Below are 21,877 nucleotides of genomic sequence, written 5' to 3' on the forward strand. Positions count from 1 at the left end.
TGTGCAGTCAGACAACTGCATCAACTTGAACATTCCATTTCCAGCCAGATAAACAAACAAGGATTAAATACGATGTTCTCCTTTCCTAAAGTCTGGCCCAACAGTACAATGGAACTCACAGATGCAAAGTCTCCAGGAGTCACATTTATATTCCCAGTTACAACTATCAAAGGGAGGCCCGGCTTGTATCAAATAGACTTTATATGTCCTGTTAGCAGTGCTGACAGGTTACATAGGACTTGCAGAATTATTTACATTTAAATCCTTCTCCCCCCCTCCCTTCCTAAGCATGTAATATGAACAAGAGAAACCGCCTAGCATAATAAGGCATGAGAAGATTAGGTCCCCTCAGCAGGGTTAGGTAATAATACAAGCAAGTGTTTCAATGGACAATGTGATCAGCCCCAACCCTGTGTCTTAGGCATTTGTGGCAAGAACTTGGGACTGTCAGAGAGGCATTTATAAAAGATGTGCAAAAAATAATAATCTAAACAAATGTAAATAAATTATAGAACATTAGATTAGTATATACACTGCGTCGCAGGTCCTGCAAGTAACTCCTGCCTCTTATATGTGAACCTCTGTTCTAAGGGTCAGAGGACAGGAAGGGTGACATATAGAGTTCTACTGAGCATAACAAAGATGCCCTAAACAAAGAATCCACTGTGTTACATTACATCACACAGGTTAGCAGAGAGTACTATTGTTAGCAGGTGTACCCCTGTTTTTTTCAGACTAGGCTGCAAACTGAATGTATGTTCTTCCCGTGTTTCTCTCATGGTCCAAAGACACAGAGGGGGTGATTCAATTAAATGCTATGTACTGTATGGACGATACATCCAAGGATGCATTAACCTGAAGAAGGGATAAAGAAGTGATAAAGCGGTGATAAGCGCAAGGTGATAACGCAGCAGCCAATCATTACGGATTAGAAAAATGACAGTTAGGAGCTGACTGGCTGGTGCGTTATCACCTTTCACTTATCACTTCTTTATCCCTTCTCCAGGCTTAATAAATCTGCCCCTCTGTGTGAATGCTGGCATTGGCATTTTACCTCATCCCATTGCACATATTACCCCCGTAGGGGTGTGCCGGAAAATTCCTACTGTTAGGCTATCGTATGTACAGGTTAATCGTGCACTACCCACCACAGGTACCTCTCCCCAGAACATGCAATTTAATGTCACTTTTATAACTGAATTACCCCAGAGAGCGAGAGCGAGCAGACTGCAAGCTCCACTGGACATATTGCGCTGTAAAGAGCTGCAGAATAAGCTTGCGCAATAAAACTAACAGGTTACTAATAGAGCAGCAATATTCAGTACTAAGCTCACTGACATATAGGGCAACTCCGAAGGCATAACCTGCACCGGCTTTCCGTGAAAGTGAAAAGTTCCACCTTAATATTTCCATTAAATATTACTGGACACAGAAGGAACATATTAAGCCAAAATATTTCTCAGATAATTTTAAAGTGATCTCTAGGTACATTTTAGGGAGAAAAAAAAAAAAAGATTAAATATGCAAATATGATGCAAATGCTGTGAGCAAAACCTATGTATTCCTGCACTTCCCAACTGTTCCATTGTTAAAAGGGTAGCCGACCACATTGACTCTGTATTTAGGTCATCGGAAGAGGGGGACAGATAAGCAGTGTGGGGAATGGGAGCGCTGCTGGTTCACAAGAGCCAGCCGATTCCCACTGACTTGCCTTCTAATCCCCAGCTTGGGCTGAGGAGGGATGAGAGTGGGCCACCTGCGGGGCTGCGTTCAGCCTCTCTGTCCATTCACTAGTAGGACACTTCTTGGAAACTGGCTAACAGACCAATTAATGGTGGTTAGGATGCAGACACCTGGCCAAACATTACTCTCTCCTAACGAACAGCTCACAAAAGGAAATAACGAGGTCTTGTACAGCTTTGCCCAGGTTAACACAGTGTGTGTTTTACAATAAAAAGATTGGCACCAGAAATAAATCTGTCATTGTGCAGACTGTGCATAGGGCTTGTAATACACATGTGAGCTGTAAAATAGAACACATTGATCTATGGGAGAACAACACTAAATCTACCACGTACACAAAAATGAAACATGATATGGGCCTTATTACACTGTGATCTAAGAGTCACTTGACGGATGCTCTGTGCATTTTAATATACCCACCCTTTAGGCTCAGACAAGAAGTTTATTAACCCGACAATAGGAAGAAACACTACATGTAACGAGATACCCTTTATAACACGGGGCAATTCATTCTGCTCTCACAATGGAAAATGTACAACCGTTTATACAGAGCCAATCACATTACAGAGCGCTGTACAGGAAAATATACCATAGTTAGAGGAACAAATAAAAATGCTGCCCTGGAGACAATAGAGAGCACCGAGCATTTAATTTGTAAAGGGTTGATCAGTCTGATTAAGATTTGTGGCCTAATTCAGAGTTGATCGCAGCAGCAAATTTGTTAGCAGTTGGGCAAAACCATGTGCACTGCAGGTGGGGCAGATATGACATGTGCAGAGAGAGTTAGATTTGTGTGGGGTGTGTTCAAACTGAAATCTAAATTGTAGTGTAAAAATAAAGCAGCCAGTATTTACCCTGCACAGAAACAATATAACCCACCCAAATCTAACTCTCTCTGCACATGTTATATCTGCCCCCCCCTGAAGTGCACATGGTTTTGCCCAACTGCTAACAAATTTGCTGCTGCGATCAACTCTGAATTACCCCCTATGACAGCTTGAAATAAAAGGAGTAATTAACAGTTGTTGAGTATATACTGCACTGTGATGCTGTTCTATACTATTTGTCTTTCTGATATAAGGACTGCAGAACATCACACTGTTCTATGTTTATTGTTTGACATGGAATCACCTTCTATACATAATCACCAATTGGATGTGGTATACAACTGTAATACACTATTGGTTGTTCTTCATATATATGCTGTTTGAGGATATATAGAAATACTGAAGGTAGACATGGAGCTATGAAAGGCTTGCTGGCTAGCACTTTTTACTGAAGGCCAGTACTCACCGGCAGATGTGGGGAGAGATGTGTGCTGGGGGGGGATACGGGGGGAGGGGCGCTCATTTCACCCAGCAGGGTACACACGGACAGATCACTGCTTAAAATCTAAGCAATCTAGACAGATTGCTTAGATTTTAAGCAGCGATCGCTCCGTGAGTACCCCCCTTTAGACACCTTTGTATAGTGATCAGTAATTTGAGTATTGTGACCAATGTTATTAAGATATTGGGGGGTTTTCAGATTAATTTTTTTTCCACGTTTTTCAGTTTTTGAATGCAAGATAGTAACATAGTATTTGAGGTTGAATAGAGGCAAATTGCCCATCGTGTTCAACCTGTTTTAAGTTGTGATTATTCTACATACTTGCTAAATAATGTTTTATGACTAGTTAGCTACTATAACTCATGTTACCCCCGGATTAACCACGTTGATATTTTAAGTATTATAACCATGAATAGCTTTTTCATTCAGAAATGTATCCATTCCTTTTTTAAATCCAATTACAGAGTCCGCCATTACCACCTTCCCTGGCAGGGAATTCCACATCCTGATTGCCCTAAAAGTGAAGAACCCTTTCCTCCGTTGCGTTCGGAACTTTCTCTCCTCCAGTCGCAGCGAGTGCCCACGTGTCCTAAACTGTGTTCTTTTAATAAATAATTCCTCTGATAACTCTTTGTGATGTCCCTTTACATATTTGAAGATATTAATAATATCCCCTCTTAGGCGCCTCTTTTCTAGTGTGTACATATTCAGCCTAGTAAGTCTTTCCTTATAGTCCAGTCCTTCCAGGCCTTTAATCAATTTAGTAGCTCGCCTTTGAACACTTTCGAGTTCACTGATGTCTTTTTTCTACAATGGTGCCGAAAACTGAACACAATATTCCAGGTGCGGACGTACCAAAGCCTTATACAGCGGCATGATTACATCCGAGCACCTTACTTGCCTTCTTTACTGCGTTTTGACATTGTGTACGGTTATTAAGCCTATTATCAATGAATACCCCCAAATCTTTTTCCAACTCTGTTTCCCCTAGGCGTTCCCCATTTAATATGTAGGATGCAAGTTTGTTTTTAGTCCCAAAATGCATAACCTTGCATTTGTCTGTATTGAACCTCATTTTCCATTTAGACGCCCAGAGTTCAAGTTTAGATAGATCATTCTGCAAGGACTCCACATCCAATTCTGAATTAATTACCTTACACAGTTTTGTATCATCTGCAAAGATTGACACTGTGCTTTCCAGGCCTATTTCTAGGTCATTGATATATATGTTGAACAGTAGTGGTCCGAGTACGGACCCTTGCGGTATTCCGCTGACTACTGGGGACCAGGTTGAGGACTTCACGTTGACCACTACTCGCTGTACCCTGCTATCCAACCAGCTGCTTATCCATGTGCAAATAGTTTTTCCGAGGCCAATCTCCTTTAATTTGATCATCAGTCTCCTGTGAGGAACTGTATCGAAGGCTTTTGCAAAATCTAGGAAGACCACATCCACTGCTTTTCCTTGATCAAGATTATTGCTCACTTCCTCGTAGAAGCTAATTAAGTTAGTCTGACATGACCTGTCCCTCACAAACCCATGCTGGTTCTTGCTAATAATCCTAGCGGACTTTAGATACTCCTGTATGACGTCCCTTAGATTTCCTTCCAATATGTTCCCCACTATAGATGTTAAACTAACTGGTCTGTAGTTTCCTGGAAGATATTTGGATCCCTTTTTAAATAATGGCACTACCTCAGCTATACGCCAATCCTTCGGTACCATGCCTGATCTAATTGAACTATTGAAAATCAAGTATAGGGGTCGTGCTAGTTGTGAACTAAGCTCCATAAGAACCCTCGGGTGAAGTCCATCAGGACCAGGTGATTTATTAATCTTAATTTTGCTTAGTCTCTCCTGGACTACTTCTTCGCTTAAACAAGTATCTAACCATGAATCATTACTGTCACAATTGTTATGCTCTACTCCCACCATCAGTTCTTCACTGGTGAATACTGATGAAAAGGTATTTGTTGAACCCCAAGAGGAGACAGATAAGATCCTTATAATTGTATACAGTTAACTGGCATACAGTTATACACATTCTAATTGCTAAACAAGTAATTATTTTCTTCATAGTTATAAACCAGACAACAGGCACTAACAGAAAGAATATTTGTGAACTTATAGGGGCATAATTAGCCGTGGAAAAGGTTGCACGGCTTTCACTATACAAATAGTAAATTGTTTCATATAGTTTTCTCTAAAAATCAGAGAGGAACATGTGGGCCGGATGTAATGAAGTCCGAGTTCAGCGGCCGTGCAGGATGTCGGCCAAACTCGGACATTTGTTTTAGGGGCAATCATTTACAAGGCATGGTTTAGCCTCGTAAATGACTGTCTCTAGTTCGGGCGGGAACCTGCATCTCTGGCCAACTTGGACTTCATTACATCCCACCCCTGATGTGGGACATGTATGTTGGATGTTGCATAAATGGAAAATGTTTTTTTTTAACTTTCAGATTGACGCAAGTTTTTCCCCAAAATATGTTCGGAACATGTATACACACTTAAGGCCCACACACACTGGGTGATTTTGAGCTGAAAGCAGATCACTTTTGGTGTGTGGAGCAGCTTTCAGCTCAAGGCCGCCCAGTGTGTATGCCCCGGTGATGAGCGCTTCATCGCCGGCGGCCACCATTCATCTGTTGGTATCGCCAGCAGATAAACGGCGGGGTGAACGGCTTTCCATAGCGTCCTGCTATGGAAAGCTGTTCACCCCCGCTGACATCGCTGGGCAGGGGGGAAAATTGCTCAGTGTGTATGCACTAAGCAGTTTTCAGCCCAGCGATGTCAGCCATCATTGCTGTGCATACACGCTGGGCAAAAACGCCCTGTCTGTATGCACCTTTATACATTATAACTTATTTAAAATTTACTCTAATATAATCTAAAAACACTTATTTCCTAAAATACAAATTTTGGCTATCCTTTTTAAAATAAAAGTTGTAGGGGTGTATTCAATAACGGTCGGAAGCTGCTGTCTTGTCGGAAAGACGGCAGCTTCCGACAGAAATAGGTCGGATGGGGTTCCGAATTATTCAGTAGAGGCAGTTTTTTTCTGACAAGTCGGGAATTCCTGACTTGTCAGAAAACATGTGGATCCACGTGCTTCTGTCGGAAATGGGGCCAAATCCGACAGGTTTTGGCCCCCTTTCCGACAAACTCAATCCGACTTGAAAACAAGTGGGACTGAGGTGAGGAGACAGGGGAGTGGTGCAGCAGACTACGGGGATGAGAGGTACCTTGCCTGGCCGTCCCCCAGCCAGGCACCTCTCTTCCTGCAGCGCCTCCCTCCGCCGCAGACAAGTCCCCCCGCCCCCAGTTCCCCCCACCAGCCGGCGATCTCAGTTCCCCCGCCGCCGTCCAGCTCACCCCCGCCGTCCGCCGCCGTTACTCCCCCCGCTGGCGGCAGGACAGGACCCCGGGTACGGCCAAATCCAACAGTTGGATTTGGCCGTCCATTGAATAGGGGTTGTCGGACCCATTCCGACATATGCACGTCGGAATGGATACGAATCTTATTGAATAGATCCCCTAGAATTCAACCCTGTGACACCATAGAACACCCTCCTATACTATCCTTATGGCCACCTTCTATCTGACATTTTTTGGGGGGTTCAGGATAATTCCTCCCCTTTTTCATATAGCTTGTACACAGCAGAATTAACACGCGACAATAGTGCGATGCCCGCAAATGGACGTTTTCAACTGAATTACATGAGCACTTTTATTTTTTTGTAAATTGGCACGCGATATGTGCAGATTGTTAATGCAGGACTTCACAGTACAGAATCTGTGGTTTAATCTGCCCAAGAGTGTTCTTGAGATAGATAGATAGATAGATAGATAGATATAGATAGATAGATAGATAGATAGATAGATAGATAGATAGATAGATAGATAGAGAGCGGCGGGCCAGTGTTGGCCCCCACCTTCCCAACTGCATAACATTTGCTGGGATAAAGCAGTAACATTGCACTGTTTTTGTAGTTAAGATTCAGAATACAATCTCCATATATAGCAACTGGAAACATTAACATCTACAACCCTATGTAGATTTGGCAGAAGACTCATTTACAGGTATGTCCAGCACAGTGAGGATGGAGGAGACAAACTACAGCATCCCGGCAGGCAGCATTACCAGAGTGAGCAAGCAAGCATGCAGTCATGTGTAGGCTCTAGCATGCTGACAGTGTTCTTACCCAGCGGGGGGTCAGGGGTAATCCCCATACTCTGGAGCAAGGCTTCAGCCTCTCTTCTCTTCTTCTCCAAGTCTGACTCTTCCTGTGGAGGGGGGACATCCTTCTTCTGATCAGACTAAAAAAGGCAATACAAAAACAAACAAAAAAGTTGAGAGAAGTGAAATTAACACGAACCAAAAACAAACAAAACAGAATTGACTAACTAAATTTGTACATATGTACGTCTATCTGGAATGGATTAGCTTTCTTAAAAAAACACAACTAACGATGCAGGCAAAGGACACAGGATGGTCTACTGCCCCATGTCTGTGGCCCCACAGCGCTAGGGCCCCGAGTCCTAGTCAAAGCCTCTCTAGAATACAGCATGTTGTGTGGGTTCCCTCAGAGTACCTTAGTCTTTTCTAGATGCTAAATATACTGGCAGATTAATGTTAGTGTTAGTGTGTACTGGAACACTACTGGGCAACGAGAAAGGTGAATGATTACATATTCTGTATAAAGCGCTGTGTAATATGGACTATGGGGGTCATTCCGAGTTGATCGCTCGCTAGCAGTTTTTAGCAGCCGTGCAAACGCATTGTCGCCGCCCACTGGGGAGTGTATTTTCGCATTGCAGAAGTGCGAACGCCTGTGCAGCAGAGCGCCTGCAAAATCTTTTTGTGCAAAACGAGACCAGCCCTGTAGTTACTTATCTTGTGCATTGATTCTAACGACGGAGGGACGGCTTTTGACGTCACACACCCGCCCAGCGAACGCCCAGCCATGCCTGCGTTTTTCTAAACACTTCCTGAAAACGGTCAGTTGACACCCAGAAATGCCCTCTTTCTGTCAATCACATTGTGCAGAACCACAATGGACTTTGTACCCGTACGACGTGCGTGCGCATTGCGGTGCCTATGCATGCGCAGATTAGCCGTTTTTTACACTGATCGCTACGCAGCGAACAATGGCAGCTAGCGATCAACTCGGAATGACCCCCTATAACCTATTAAAACAACTCTTGGCTGAATTTTATAAAAGGAAGTATGATCTGTCACACGGCCATCTCTAGGTTGCATTCTAATATTGTACAAAGAGCTGAAATACCCCATTGCCTAAGCAGAGACATGTTTAGGACAGTTACATAGAGCCATTAAATGATATTAAGGCCAAATAGAACATTTACAGCACATCTGTATATATATTTGTGTCTGTCTTTTGTACCCATGTTTGGGTTACGTCTTCTCACACACAGCTTCACTGTGCTCTGCATGTGTAACTAAAGGGGCCTACACACTAGTCGATATATCTGAAAGATATGAACGATGTTGTTCATAAAGAAACAATAAAACGAGATTTATGGTAAGAACTTACCTTTGTTAAATCTCTTTCTGCGAGGTACACTGGGCTCCACAAGGATTGGACAATGGGGTGTAGAGTAAGGATCTTGATCCGAGGCACCAACAGGCTCAAAGCTTTGACTGTTCCCAGAATGCACAGCACCGCCTCCTCTATAACCCCGCCTCCCTACACAGGAGCCCAGTTTTTAGTTAACCAGCACAATGCAGTAGCAGGAAAAGAGACGACAACGGTTAGTAGCCACATACACCACACTCTCACAACAAGAGAAGTGTCAGCGGCTAATGCCATACCAACCCAAAGAATCTAAGTGCGTCAGGGTGGGCGCCTTGTGGAGCCCAGTGTACCTCGCAGAAAGAGATTTAACAAAGGTAAGTTCTTACCATAAATCTCGTTTTCTGCTGCGGGGTACACTGGGCTCCACAAGGATTGGACAATGGGGATGTCCTAAAGCAGGTCCTTATGGGAGGGGACGCACTGTAGCGGGCACAAGAACCCGGCGTCCAAAGGAAGCATCCTGGGAAGCGGCAGTATCGAAGGCATAGAACCTTATGAACGTCTTCCCAGAGGACCACGTGGCCGCCTTGCACAATTGATCTAGGGTCGCACCACGTTGGGCCGCCCAAGAAGATCCAACAGACTGAGTAGAATGGGCCGTAATGTGAGCAGGAGCTGACAGACCAGCCCTCACATAAAGCATGTGCAATCACCATTCTAATCCATCTGGCCAGGGTCTGCTTGTGAGCAGGCCAGTCACGTTTGTGAAATCCAAACAAAACAAAGAGAGAATCAGACTTTCGAATAGAAGCAGTTCTCTTCACATAGATACGGAGAGCCCATACCACATCCAAAGACCGCTCTTTGGGAGACAAATCAGGAGAGACAAAGGCTGGAACCACAATCTCCTGATTAAGGTGGAACGAAGAAACCACCTTAAGCAAATATCCGGGACGAGTCCTAAGAACCGCCCGGTCACGGTGAAAAATCAGATATGGGCAACTACAAGATAAGGCACCCAGATCCGACACTCTTCTAGCAGAGGCAATAGCCAGCAAGAACACCACCTTAAGGGAAAGTCACTTAAGGTCAGCTGAACACAGGGGTTTAAACGGAGGCTCCTGCAACGCCTCCAAAACCACCGACAAGTCCCAAGGAGCCACAGGCGGGACATAGGGAGGTTGGATACGCAACACACCCTGAGTGAAAGTATGAACATCAGGTAAAGTCGCAATTTTTCTCTGAAACCACACCGACAAGGCAGAAATATGAACCTTGAGGGAGGCCAGACGCAGGCCTAAATCTAGGCCCTGCTGCAGAAAAGCCAAAAGTTTGGCTGTACTAAACTTGGAAGCATCATAATTATGAGATGCGCACCAAACAAAGTAGGAATGCCAGACCCTATGGTAAATCCGAGCAGAAGCCGGTTTCCGGGCCCACAACATAGTTTTAATGACCTCTTCAGAAAAACCCTTAGCCCTCAAGACGGAAACTTCATGAGCCACGGCGTCAAAGACAGCCGGGCTAGGTCCTGGTAGACACAGGGTCCCTGAACGAGGAGGTCTGGGCGTTGTGGAAGTAGAAGTGAACGCTCTGACGATTTGCCTTGCAGGTCTGAGAACCAGTGCCATCTGGGCCACACCGGAGCTATGAGAAGCAGATTTCCTTTTTCTTGCTTGAACTTCCGAATTACCCTGGGCAGGAGTGACACCGGAGGGAACACGTACGGCAGCCGAAACCTACACGGCACCGCCAGCACATCCACGAATGCTGCTTGAGGATCCCTTGTCCTTGCTCCGAAGACCGGAACCTTGTGATTGTGTCGAGTGGCCATCATATCTACATCTGGAAGACCCCACTTTTCCACTAGGAGTTGAAACACTTCTGGATGGAGGCCCCACTCGCCGTCATGCACGTCCGGACGACTGAGAAAGTCCGCTTCCCAATTCAGGACTCCCAGAATGAATATTGGCGATATGGCCGGTAGATGGCGTTCCGCCCAACGTAGAATCCGTGAGACTTCCTTCATTGCCAAACGGCTTCGAGTGCCGCCTTGATGATTTATGTAAGCCACTGTGGTGGCGTTGTCCGACTGTACTTGAACTTGGCGGTTCTAAATTAAATGCTGGGCCAGGTTCAACACATTGAAGACCGCCCGCAATTCCAGAATGTTGATCGAGAGGAGAGATTTCTCCTTGGTCAACCGACCCTGAAGAGAGAGTTGCTCCAGCACCGCGCCCCAACCTCTTAGACTGGCATCTGTCGTCAACAGGACCCAGTTGGATATCCAGAAGGGACGGCTCCTGCACAATTGTTAGTCCCGGACCCACCAGAGTAGCGACAGACGGACCTCCGGAGTCAATGAGATCATTTGAGACCTGGTCCGGTGATGCAAGCCATCCCACTTGGCTAGAATCAGCCTCTGGAGGGGGCGAGAATGGAATTGAGCATACTCCACCATGTCGAATGCTGAGACCATGAGGCCCAGCACCTGCATTGCCGAATGTTTCGACACTTGCGGACGAGAAAGGAAGCAACGTATCCTGTCCTGAAGCTTCAGGACTTTCTCCTGAGACAAGAACAACCGCTGGTTGTGAGTGTCCAATAGCGCTCCCAGGTGCACCATGCTCTGAGCAGGGAGAAGGGAGGATTTCTTCCAGTTGATGAGCCACCCGAGGGCTTGTAGAAACCGGACCGTCATATCCAGATGACGTAGGAGAAGTTATGGGGAATTTGCCAGGATTAACAAGTCGTCCAGGTACGGCAGTATCCTGACCCCTTGACGGCGGAGTACCACCGTCATCACCGCCATTACTTTGGTGAAGACTCGCGGAGCCGTTGTTAAACCAAAAGGTAACGCCCGAAACTGGTAATGGAGGTTGCTAATAGCAAACCTCAGGTATTGCGGATGTGACGCTGCTATAGGAATATGCAGGTAAGCATCCTATATGTCCAGGGAGACCATGTAGTCCCCAGGTTCCAAGGCCAGAACTATAGAGTGAAGGGTTTCCTTACGAAACTTGGAAACCTTCACAAACCTGTTCAATGCCTTGAGGTTGAGAATGGGCCGGGAGGACCCATTCGGTTTCGGGACTAGAAACAGCGGAGAATAGTACCCCCGGCCCCTCTGAGCAAGAGGCACCTGTACTACAACTCCTGTATCCAGAAGGGTCTGTACCACCGAATGCAGAGTGTTTGCCTTTGTCTGGTCCGACGGGACGTCTGTCTGGCAAAATCGATGAGGGGGTCGTTTTTTTAAGGCTATGGCGTAACCTCGAGTGACGACTTCCCGTACCCAGGCATCTGAAGTGGTCTTCAACCATTCCTGGGTATAACCTAGAAGCCGGCCCCCCACCCTGGGATCCCCCAGGGGGAGGCCCGCCCCGTCATGCGGCAGGCTTATCGGTCTTGGAAGCTGGCTAACGGGCAGCCCAGGCTCTTTTGGGCTTCGGCTTACCAGGTTTGGAAGTGCGGGCCTGCTTGTGGTACGCCTGACCTTTTGCTTTACCTGAAGGGCGAAAGGGGCGAAAGGATGTACCTTTAGCCTTCGACACCGAAGGAGCGGTATTTGGCAGACAGACAGTTTTGGCAGTAGCTAAGTCAGCCAATATCTTATTTAAGTCCTCCCCAAACAGAATATCTCCCTTGAAAGGGTCCAGATCCACAGACCAGGATCTCAGCCACAATATCCAGCGAGCCAGGACTGACGTAGTGGAGGCCTTGGCTGCTAGGATACCGGCATCCAAAGCCGCCTCTTTAATATATCGAGAAGCTGTGACAATATATGACAAGCATAGTCTAGCATGGTCAGAGGAGATTTCAGCTTCTAACTCCAAGGCCCACGCTTCAATAGCCTCGGCAGCCCATGTAGCTTCAATAGTGGGCCTTTGCGCAGCACCCGTAAGGGTGTAAATCGCTTTCAGACAACCCTCCACACGCTTATCCGTAGGCTCTTTTAGAGACGTGACAGTAGTGACAGGCAGAGCTGAGGAAACCACCATCCTAGCCACATGTGAGTCCACTGGAGGAGGCGTTTCCCAATTCTTAGCTCTGGTACGAGCGGATAGCGAGCCAGCGTCTTCTTTTGAGACACAAACTTCGTACCCGGGTTTTCCCAGGGTTCCTGACGTATACCACTAGGTGGCCAGAGTGAGGTAAAACTTGTTTAACCACCTTCTGACGCTTGAACCTATCTGGTTTCTTAGGAGGGACGGATGGCTCGGGATCATCCGTAATCTGTAGAATTAACTTAATAGCCTCCAAAAGATCAGGAACATCCACATGTGAACTACCCTCCCCATCAGCCGTATCTGAGTCAGAACCTGTGGGGTCAGTGTACGTGCCGTCTTCATCAGACGAGGTGTCAGTGACAGCAGTGGATTGTGAGGAGACAAGCGCTCGCTTAGAGGACCCCTTGGACTTAGGCGAGCGATGGTCAGACTTTTTAGTAGTCAGGGACTGGTTCAACTTCTTTAATTGAGCAGATAAATCGTCCGCCCACGGCGGGTTAGATGCAGGGACCACATACGGTTGTACCGGCATTGAGGGTCCCATAGGGGGTGTTAGTTTATGAACTAGCATATGCAGAAGCGTGGAAAAAGCGGCCCACGGTGGGTCAGTATGTGCCTCCATTGCCACAGTCCCACTGGGGGGCAAGGAGCCCCCAGAACCAGAGCCCACAGCTGCTATATTCTCCTTATATGGGTCTGTGGCTTCAGCAACACCGGCAGTGTGTTGAGCCCCAGAACCGTTACCCTCAGAAGCAGAAATTATATAACTTGCAGTATGAGGTAACACAGTACAATTATCAGCAGCACTATACCGCTAAACCCAAACCCCTGCGCAGTGTAGTCAGCACTAGCAGAGATAAAGGAGAGATATGGTGACTAAATCACAGAGAAAAATATGTAATAAAGTATATCTTTGTGAAAATCCTGACGCACCAAGCCCCCTCAGGTTATAGAATATAGGGATAGCAAGTTGAGTGAAAGACACTAAATGGACAACACTCAGCTATCAAATGCACACACAAAGTCACAGTTTGTACAATGCAGAGGTTATTACTGACAATAATACTGCACTGGACTAGCTTACACAGCTATATAACAATAGATATAACAGTACACAGTCAGAACTGGATGTATATCACAGGGTAATTGTACTATAAAACCCTGACTAAATGCACTCTTTCTTAACTATCACTGTCTAAAAAGGCAGGTAGAATACTTAAGTGTCATGTAAAGGCACAGCGCTGACAACCAGGCGGCTTTACATAGGAGGATTTGCCCAAGCAGTCCCAGGAACAGTGAGCTGAGGAGTAATGGCGCCGCAGACACTGACAGGGAGTGAGGAAAGACAGAGCTGCAGCTCCAGGGCGGGAACACTTGCTAGAAATGGCACCCTGGGGCTGGGGAGGGGCTTCAGGTCTAAGCCTTATCCCCCTTGCTGGCAAAACCACCGGGTACTGTGGGCAATATAAAAATCGGTTTAGAGAGAAAACCTGACCTGCGTCCATGCCGTGGTAATCTAGTGGGATCGCCTGTACTGCCACAGTGTCCACCGCCAGCGCGCGCCGCCCGCCTCCCACTGACCGCACCGGATCGCGATAAAGACCAGGTCCCGCAAGCGGGACCCACTCACCACCTCCCGCAGCGCGGCCACGCGATCCTGGAGAGCCCCAGCCGTGTGTGTCTAATGTGAAGAAAACCGGAGCCTCCGCTGTAGGTACCCGGCAACCAGGGCTCGGGAGTGTACAGCGCCGCTGGGGAGAGCTGGAGCTGTAGCAGTGAATGTCTCCTGACATTTACCACCACTGCTGCTCTTGAAGTCTTCACTTTTTCTTCATAAAAAGCTTTTCTTAGGGCTGCCTGGATAAGCCCCTCTGTTAAGTGCCTGCTTACTGCAGCACCAACTTACAAAACTGAGATCCTGTGCAGGGAGGCGGGGTTATAGAGGAGGCAGCGCTGTGTATTCTGGGAACAGTCAAAGCTTTGAACCTGTTGGTGCCTCGGATCAACATCCTACTCTACACGCCATTGTCCAATCCTTGTGGAGCCCAGTGTACCCCGCAGCAGAAATCGTTCATATTTTTCAGTGTGGATGCTTGAACGATAATCGTTTAAACATTCCAGTCAATTTGGACGATATAGATGTCTGTACTCTCATATCGTCCACATTGGCCATCGATATAGTCCAGTGTGTAGGCTTTGCAACTGAGCCCGCATCTAAAAGATAAGTAATAATAAGATTTTAAATCTACCGGTAAATCTTTTTCTCGTAGTCAGTAGAGGATGCTGGGGACTCCGTAAGGACCATGGGGATAGATGGGCTCCGCAGGAGACATGGGCACTTTAAGGAAGAACTTTAGGTATGGGTGTGCACTGGCTCCTCCCTCTATGCCCCTCCTCCAGACCTCAGTTAGAGAAACTGTGCCCAGAGGAGACGGACAGTATGAGGAAAGGATTTTTGTTAATCCAAGGGCAAGATTCATACCAGAATAAAAAATCCTTGTATACACACAGACGTATCGGGAGGTCAACTCAATGTCACTCCCTGGACGTCTGTGTGCAGACAATATCTCAGGCGCACCAATATACTAGTTCAAATAAATATTGCCCTAATCACAATTAAGGAAAAGGAACCAAATTTTGTACCGATTGCCACTTATTAAAAAACAAGCTGCTCCCACTTACGGCTAGAAGTATACCATACAACAATCACAAATAAATCATAGAGAGAGCGCTAAACACCTGCTGTGTCTATAAATCAATTGTGCAAGCAAGGAAAGGTACTTATAATATTTTTTTGCATAGTATAAAATTTATTACACATAAAAAGTTAAATATTATAATCTTTCACGACTTTTGCATTCATCACGGATTCACATAAAAATGGAAACTAGATACTGTAATCTTAACAATTTTCATATATAATCACGGATTCACATAAATGGGAACACTCAGAGCGCTAGGTGGTAACTGTGAATAGCTATTGGGACAGTCCTTGGTCTCAAACCCAAATTAAATACATACGTTGCCACTCCTAGTAACGAATTTTGTTTTGTATCACATAACCATGGTTAGTAATTTTGTATCGTTCTTAGATCCAGGATCTGATTCAAGTACTGAATTTTTGATTAGTGGAATCAGTCAATTATGGCTCATGAGGTATTTCAATGTCCCAGAGTTTAATTAGAGGAATATCGTGAAATATTGTTGCTCACCTCCCCAGCAGCAGGGTTTCAGATGTTAAGCTCCGGGAAACGCAGTGCCCGGCTGCGCGCCGCTCGGTGCATCTCTGCCGGAGTCGCGTATTCCCGGAGTGGTAGCAGCTTCACGTACTGACCTCAGAGCTTCCAATTAGGGGGGTGATAAAACAGCTCTCTGCTGTGGCTGCACGCCGCTCAGCTTCTCCTCATTAATACTTTTAAGGGAGCTTCTCACCAAGGTATAGGTTGGAGATTTTTTACCAAGATGTCGGTTCTGTAGTCCCAAAATTCGGTGTTCCCAAATGGAGTATGGAATTAGTCCTTAACGCGTTTCTCCGTTATGTGTAATAAGATTCATACCAGCCCACACCATTCACACCGTATAACTTGTGATATACTAACCAGTTAACAGTATGAAAACAAAACAGCATCAGTCTGATACCGATGAAAACTATAACATAACCCTTATGTAAGCAAAACTATAAACAAGTCTTGCAGAAGTAGTCCGCACTTGGGACGGGCGCCCAGCATCCTCTACGGACTACGAGAAAAAGATTTACCGGTAGGTTTAAAATCTTATTCTCTCTTACGTCCTAGAGGATGCTGGGGACTCCGTAAGGACCATGGGGATTATACCAAAGCTCCCAAACGGGCGGGAGAGTGCGGATGACTCTGCAGCACCGATTGAGCAAACAGGAGGTCCTCCTCAGCCAGGGTATCAAACTTATAGAACTTTGCAACCCCGACCAAGTAGCAGCTCGACACAGTTGTAATGCCGAGACCCCTCGGGCAGCCGCCCAAGAAGAGCCCACCTTCCTAGTGGAATGAGCCTTAACCGATTTTGGGAACGGCAATCCAGCCGTAGAATAAGCCTGCTGAATCGTGTTACAGATCCAGCGAGCAATAGTCTGCTTTGAAGCAGGAGCACCAACCTTGTTGGCTGCATACAGGACAAACAATGCTTCTGTTTTTCTGACCCTAGCCGTTCTGGCCACGTAAATTTTCAAAGCCCTGACCACATCAAGGGACTCGGAATCCTCCAAGTCTCGCGTAGCCACAGGCACCACAATAGGTTGGTTCATATGAAAAGATGACACCACCTTAGGCAAAAATTGAGGACGGGTCCGCAATTCCGCTCTATCCATATGGAAAACCAGATAGGGGCTTTTATGAGACAAAGCCGCCAATTCCGACACTCGCCTAGCCGAAGCCAAGGCTAACAACATGACCACCTTCCAAGTGAGATATTTTAACTCCACTGTTTTAAGTGGTTCAAACCAGTGCGACTTAAGGAAACTCAACACCACGTTAAGGTCCCAAGGCGCCACCGGAGGTACAAAAGGAGGCTGAATATGCAGCACTCCCTTCACAAAAGTCTGTACTTCTGGGAGAGAAGCTAATTCCTTCTGAAAGAAAATGGATAAGGCCGAAATCTGAACCTTAATGGAGCCTAATTTTAGGCCCAAATTCACTCCAGTTTGTAGGAAGTGAAGGAAACGGCCCAGATGGAATTCTTCCGTAGGAGCATTCCTGGCCTCACACCAAGAAACATACTTTCGCCATATACGGTGATAATGTTTTGCTGTCACGTCCTTCCTAGCCTTTATCAGAGTAGGAATGACCTCATCCGGAATGCCCTTTTCCGCTAGGATCCGGCGTTCAACTGCCATGCCGTCAAACGCAGCCGCGGTAAGTCTTGGAACAGACAGGGTCCCTGTTGCAAAAGGTTCTGTCTTAGAGGAAGAGGCCATGGATCTTCTGTGAGCATCTCCTGCAGATCCGGATACCAGGCCCTTCGCGGCCAATCCAGAACAATGAGAATTGTCTGAACTCCTCTTTTTCTTATTATTCTCAACACCTTTGGGATGAGAGGAAGAGGAGGAAACACATAGACCGACTGGAAAACCCACGGTGTCACTAGGGCGTCCACAGCCACTGCCTGAGGGTCTCTTGACCTGGCGCAATACCTCTGTAGCTTTTTGTTGAGGCGGGACGCCATCATATCTATCTGTGGCAGTCTCCACTGACTTGCAATCTGTGCGAAGACTTCCTGATGAAGTCCCCACTCTCCAGGATGCAGGTCGTGTCTGCTGAGGAAGTCCGCTTCCCAGTTGTCCACTCCCGGAATGAACACTGCTGACAGTGCGCTTACATGATTTTCTGTCCAGCTAAGAATCCTGGTGGCTTCCGCCATTGCCACTCTGCTCCTTGTGCCGCCTTGGCGGTTTACATGAGCCACTGCGGTGATGTTGTCTGACTGGATCAGAACCGGTAGGTCGCAAAGCAAGGTCTCCGCTTGACGAAGGGCGTTGTATATGGCCCTCAGCTCCAGGACGTTGATGTGAAGACAAGTCTCTTGACTTGACCAAAGACCTTGGAAGTTTCTTCCCTGTGTGACTGCTCCCCAACCTCGGAGGCTCGCGTCCGTGGTTACCAGAATCCAGTCCTGAATGCCGAACCTGCGACCCTCTAGAAGGTGAGCACTCTGTAGCCACCACAGGAGAGATACCCTGGCCCTGGGGGACAGGGTGATCATCTGATGAATCTGTAGATGTGACCCGGACCACTTGTCCAGTATGTCCCATTGGAAAGTCCTTGCATGGAACCTGCCGAAGGAAATGGCCTTGTAAGATGCCACCATCTTCCCCAGGACCCGAGTGCAGTGATGCACTGACACTTATTTTGGCTTCAATAGGTTCCTGACCAGAGTCATGAGTTCCTGGGCCTTTTCTATCAGAAGATAAACCCTTTTCTGGTCCGTATCCAGAATCATGCCTAAGAAGGTCAGACGAGTCGTAGGAACCGCGACTTCGGGATATTGAGAATCCAGCCGTGTTGCTGTAACACCTTCAGTGAAAGTGACACGCTGTTCAGCAACTGCTCTCGTGATCTCGCTTTTATGAGGAGATCGTCCAAGTACGGGATAATTGTGACCCCTTGCTTGCGCAGGAGCACCATAATTTCCGCCATTACCTTGGTGAAAATCCTTGGGGCCGTGGAAAGCCCAAACGGCAACGTCTGAAATTGGTAATGACAATCCTGTACCGCAAATCTCAGGTACGCCTGATGAGGTGGATATATGGGAACATGAAGGTATGCATCCTTTATGTCCAGGGATACCATAAAAAAAACCCTTCCAGGCCAGCGATGACCGCTCTGAGCGATTTCATCTTGAACTTGAACCTTTTCAAGTATAGGTTCAGGGATTTTAAAATTAAAATGGGTCTGACCGAACCGTCCGGTTTCGGGACTACAAAAAGGGTTGAGTAATATCCCCTGCCTTGTTGAAGTAGGGGAACTTTTACCACCACCTGTTGAAGATACAATTTGTGAATTGTATTTAACACTATCTTCCTTTCTGCGGGAGAAGCCGGTAAGACCGATTTGAAAAACTGGCGAGGAGGCACCTCTTCGAATTCCAGCTTGTAACCCTGAGAAACAATTTCTGTTGCCCAGGGATCCACCTGTGAGTGAACCCAGATGTGGCTGAAAAGTCGAAGACGTGCCCCCACTGGGGCGGACTCCCTTAGCGGATCCCCAGCGTCATGCTGTGGATTTAGTAGAGACCGGGGAGGACTTCTGTTCCTGGGAACTAGCTGTGTTTTGCAGCTTTTTCCCTCTGCCCTTCCCTCTGGCAAGAAAGGACGCACCTCATACTCTCTTGTTTCTCTGTGACCGAAAGGACTGCAGTTGATAATGTGGCGCTTTCTTAGGCTGTGAGGGAATATAAGGCAAAAAATTTGACTTACCTGCCCTAGCTGTGGAGACCAGGACTCGTCTAGCAGAAATCGACATAGCGTTGACTCTAGAACCCAGTAGACCAATGTCTCTTTGAGCATCTCTCATGTATAAGACAGCATCTTTAATATGTCCTAGGGTCAATAAAATGGTATCCTTATCCAGGGTATCAATTTCCGTCGATAAGGTATCTGTCCACGCTGCTACAGCGCTACAAACCCAAGCCGACGCTATCGCCGGTCTGAGTAAGGTACCAGAATGTGTGTAAATGGACTTCAAGGTACCCTCCTGCTTGCGATCAGCAGGATCCCTAAGGGTAGCCGTATCTTGGGATGGCAGCGCTACCTTTTTGGATAAGCGTGTCAGCGCTTTGTCCACCTTAGGGGAGGATTCCCACCGTATCCTGTCCTTTGCTGGGAAAGGATACGCCATAAGAATCCTTTTGGGAATCTGCAGTTTCTTGTCTGGAGATTCCCACGCTTTTTCACACAACTCGCTCAGCTCATGAGAAGGGGGAAAGGTTACCTCAGCTTTCTTTCCCTTAAACATGTGTACCCTTGTGTCAGGGACAGAGGGGTCATCAGTGATATGCAGTACATCCTTTATTGCAATAATCATATATCGAATACTTTTAGCCAATCTTGGTTGTAATTTTGCATCATCGTAGTAGACACTGGAGTCAGAATCCGTGTCGGTATCAGTGTCTACTATTTGGGATAGTGGACGCTTTTGAGACCCCGAAGGTCCCTGCGACATAGGGACAGGCAGTGGTTGACTCCCTTCCTGTTCCCTAGCTTCAGCTTTGTCCAGTCTTTTGTGCAATAAATTCACATTAGCACTTAAAACATTCCACATATCCATCCAGTCAGGTGTCGGCGTTGTCGACGGAGACACCACACTCATTTGCTCCACCTCCTCCCTAGGAGAGCCTTCTACCTCAGACATGCCGACACACCACACACACACACACACACACACACACACACACACACACACACAGGGAATCCTCTTATCTGAAGACAGTTCCCCCACAAGGCCCTTTGGAGAGACAGAGAGAGAGTATGACAGCACACACCCAGCGCCAATGACCCAGGAAAAAACACAATATGTTTACCCAGAAAGCGCTGTAATCTGTATTTTGCGCCAAATTATGTGCCCCCCCCCTTCTTTAAAACCCTCTTTCACCGTGGATAAGCAGGGGAGAGTCCGGGGAGCTTCCTCTCAGCGCTGTGCTGTGGAGAAAATGGCGCTGGTGAGTGCTGAGGAACAAGCTCCGCCCCCTCAGCGGCGGGCTTCGGTCCCGCTCAAATATTGAAAAAACTGGCAGGGGCTCTTTTATATACAGTGCCTAGCTGTATATATGTACTTTTGCCAAAAAATGAGGTTTATATTGCTGCCCAGGGCGCCCCCCCTGCGCCCTGCACCCTTACAGTGACTGCCGTGTGTGAGCTGTGTGGGAGCAATGGCGCACAGCATTACCGCTGTGCGTTACCTCTATGAAGATCTGAAGTCTTCTGCCGCCTCTTAAGTCTTCTTCCTTCTCATACTCACCCGGCTTCTATCTTCCGGCTCTGCGAGGAGGACGGCGGCGCGGCTCTGGGACGGACGGCGAGGGTGAGACCTGCGTACCGATCCCTCTAGAGCTAATGGTGTCCAGTAGCCTAAGAAACAGAGCCTAACATTAAAGTAGGTCTGTTTCTCTCTCCTCAGTCCCTCGATGCAGGGAGTCTGTTGCCAGCAGGCTCCCTGAAAATAAAAAACCTAACAAATATACTTTTTTTTCAGGAAACTCAGGAGAGCTCCCTGTAATGCACCCAGTCTCCTCTGTGCACAGTAATAAACTGAGGTCTGGAGGAGGGGCATAGAGGGAGGCGCCAGTGCACACCCATACCTAAAGTTCTTTCTTAAAGTGCCCATGTCTCCTGCGGAGCCCGTCTATCCCCATGGTCCTTACGGAGTCCCCAGCATCCTCTAGGACGTAATAGAAAAATTTATATATACACCTGGCGCCGTCACTAATCAAAGTTGAAGCAGCTAATCTCGGGGAATTAATCCCAATATCCCTAAAACAGAAAACAAGTAAAACAAAGAATGAGACTGCGCTTCTACCTTTGAAAAAAAATTTTTTTATATATAATATCACCAATTAAAAACAATACAATACATAGATACCGGCCAGTATCATAAAATCAACACTGCAAAGATGCTGCTACTTTAGAATGGTCAGTTCCTTAACAGTCCCAACTGAGGCTTTAGCTAGGAATAATATGAGCTGGAATCCATGCTTGAAAATTAAGTAAGCAAAGTTAGTAAGGCAAC

At 46.8% G+C, this 21,877-nt stretch overlaps 1 protein-coding gene across 6 annotated transcripts in view; it reads right to left on the reverse strand.

The window, feature by feature from the left end:
* The window catches only part of DYNC1I2 (dynein cytoplasmic 1 intermediate chain 2), a 178,937-nt gene that overhangs the window by 75,497 nt on the left and 81,563 nt on the right, over positions 1-21,877 (reverse strand). For all 6 annotated transcript variants that reach the window (XM_063933473.1, XM_063933472.1, XM_063933476.1 and 3 more), the window contains exon 4: positions 7,279-7,393. In XM_063933473.1, coding sequence (XP_063789543.1) covers positions 7,279-7,393 — 115 coding nt within the window. The remainder of the gene's footprint in view (positions 1-7,278; positions 7,394-21,877) is intronic.

Source organism: Pseudophryne corroboree, chromosome 7 (assembly GCF_028390025.1).
Source record: "Pseudophryne corroboree isolate aPseCor3 chromosome 7, aPseCor3.hap2, whole genome shotgun sequence".
Classification (NCBI taxonomy): Eukaryota; Metazoa; Chordata; class Amphibia; order Anura; family Myobatrachidae; genus Pseudophryne; species Pseudophryne corroboree.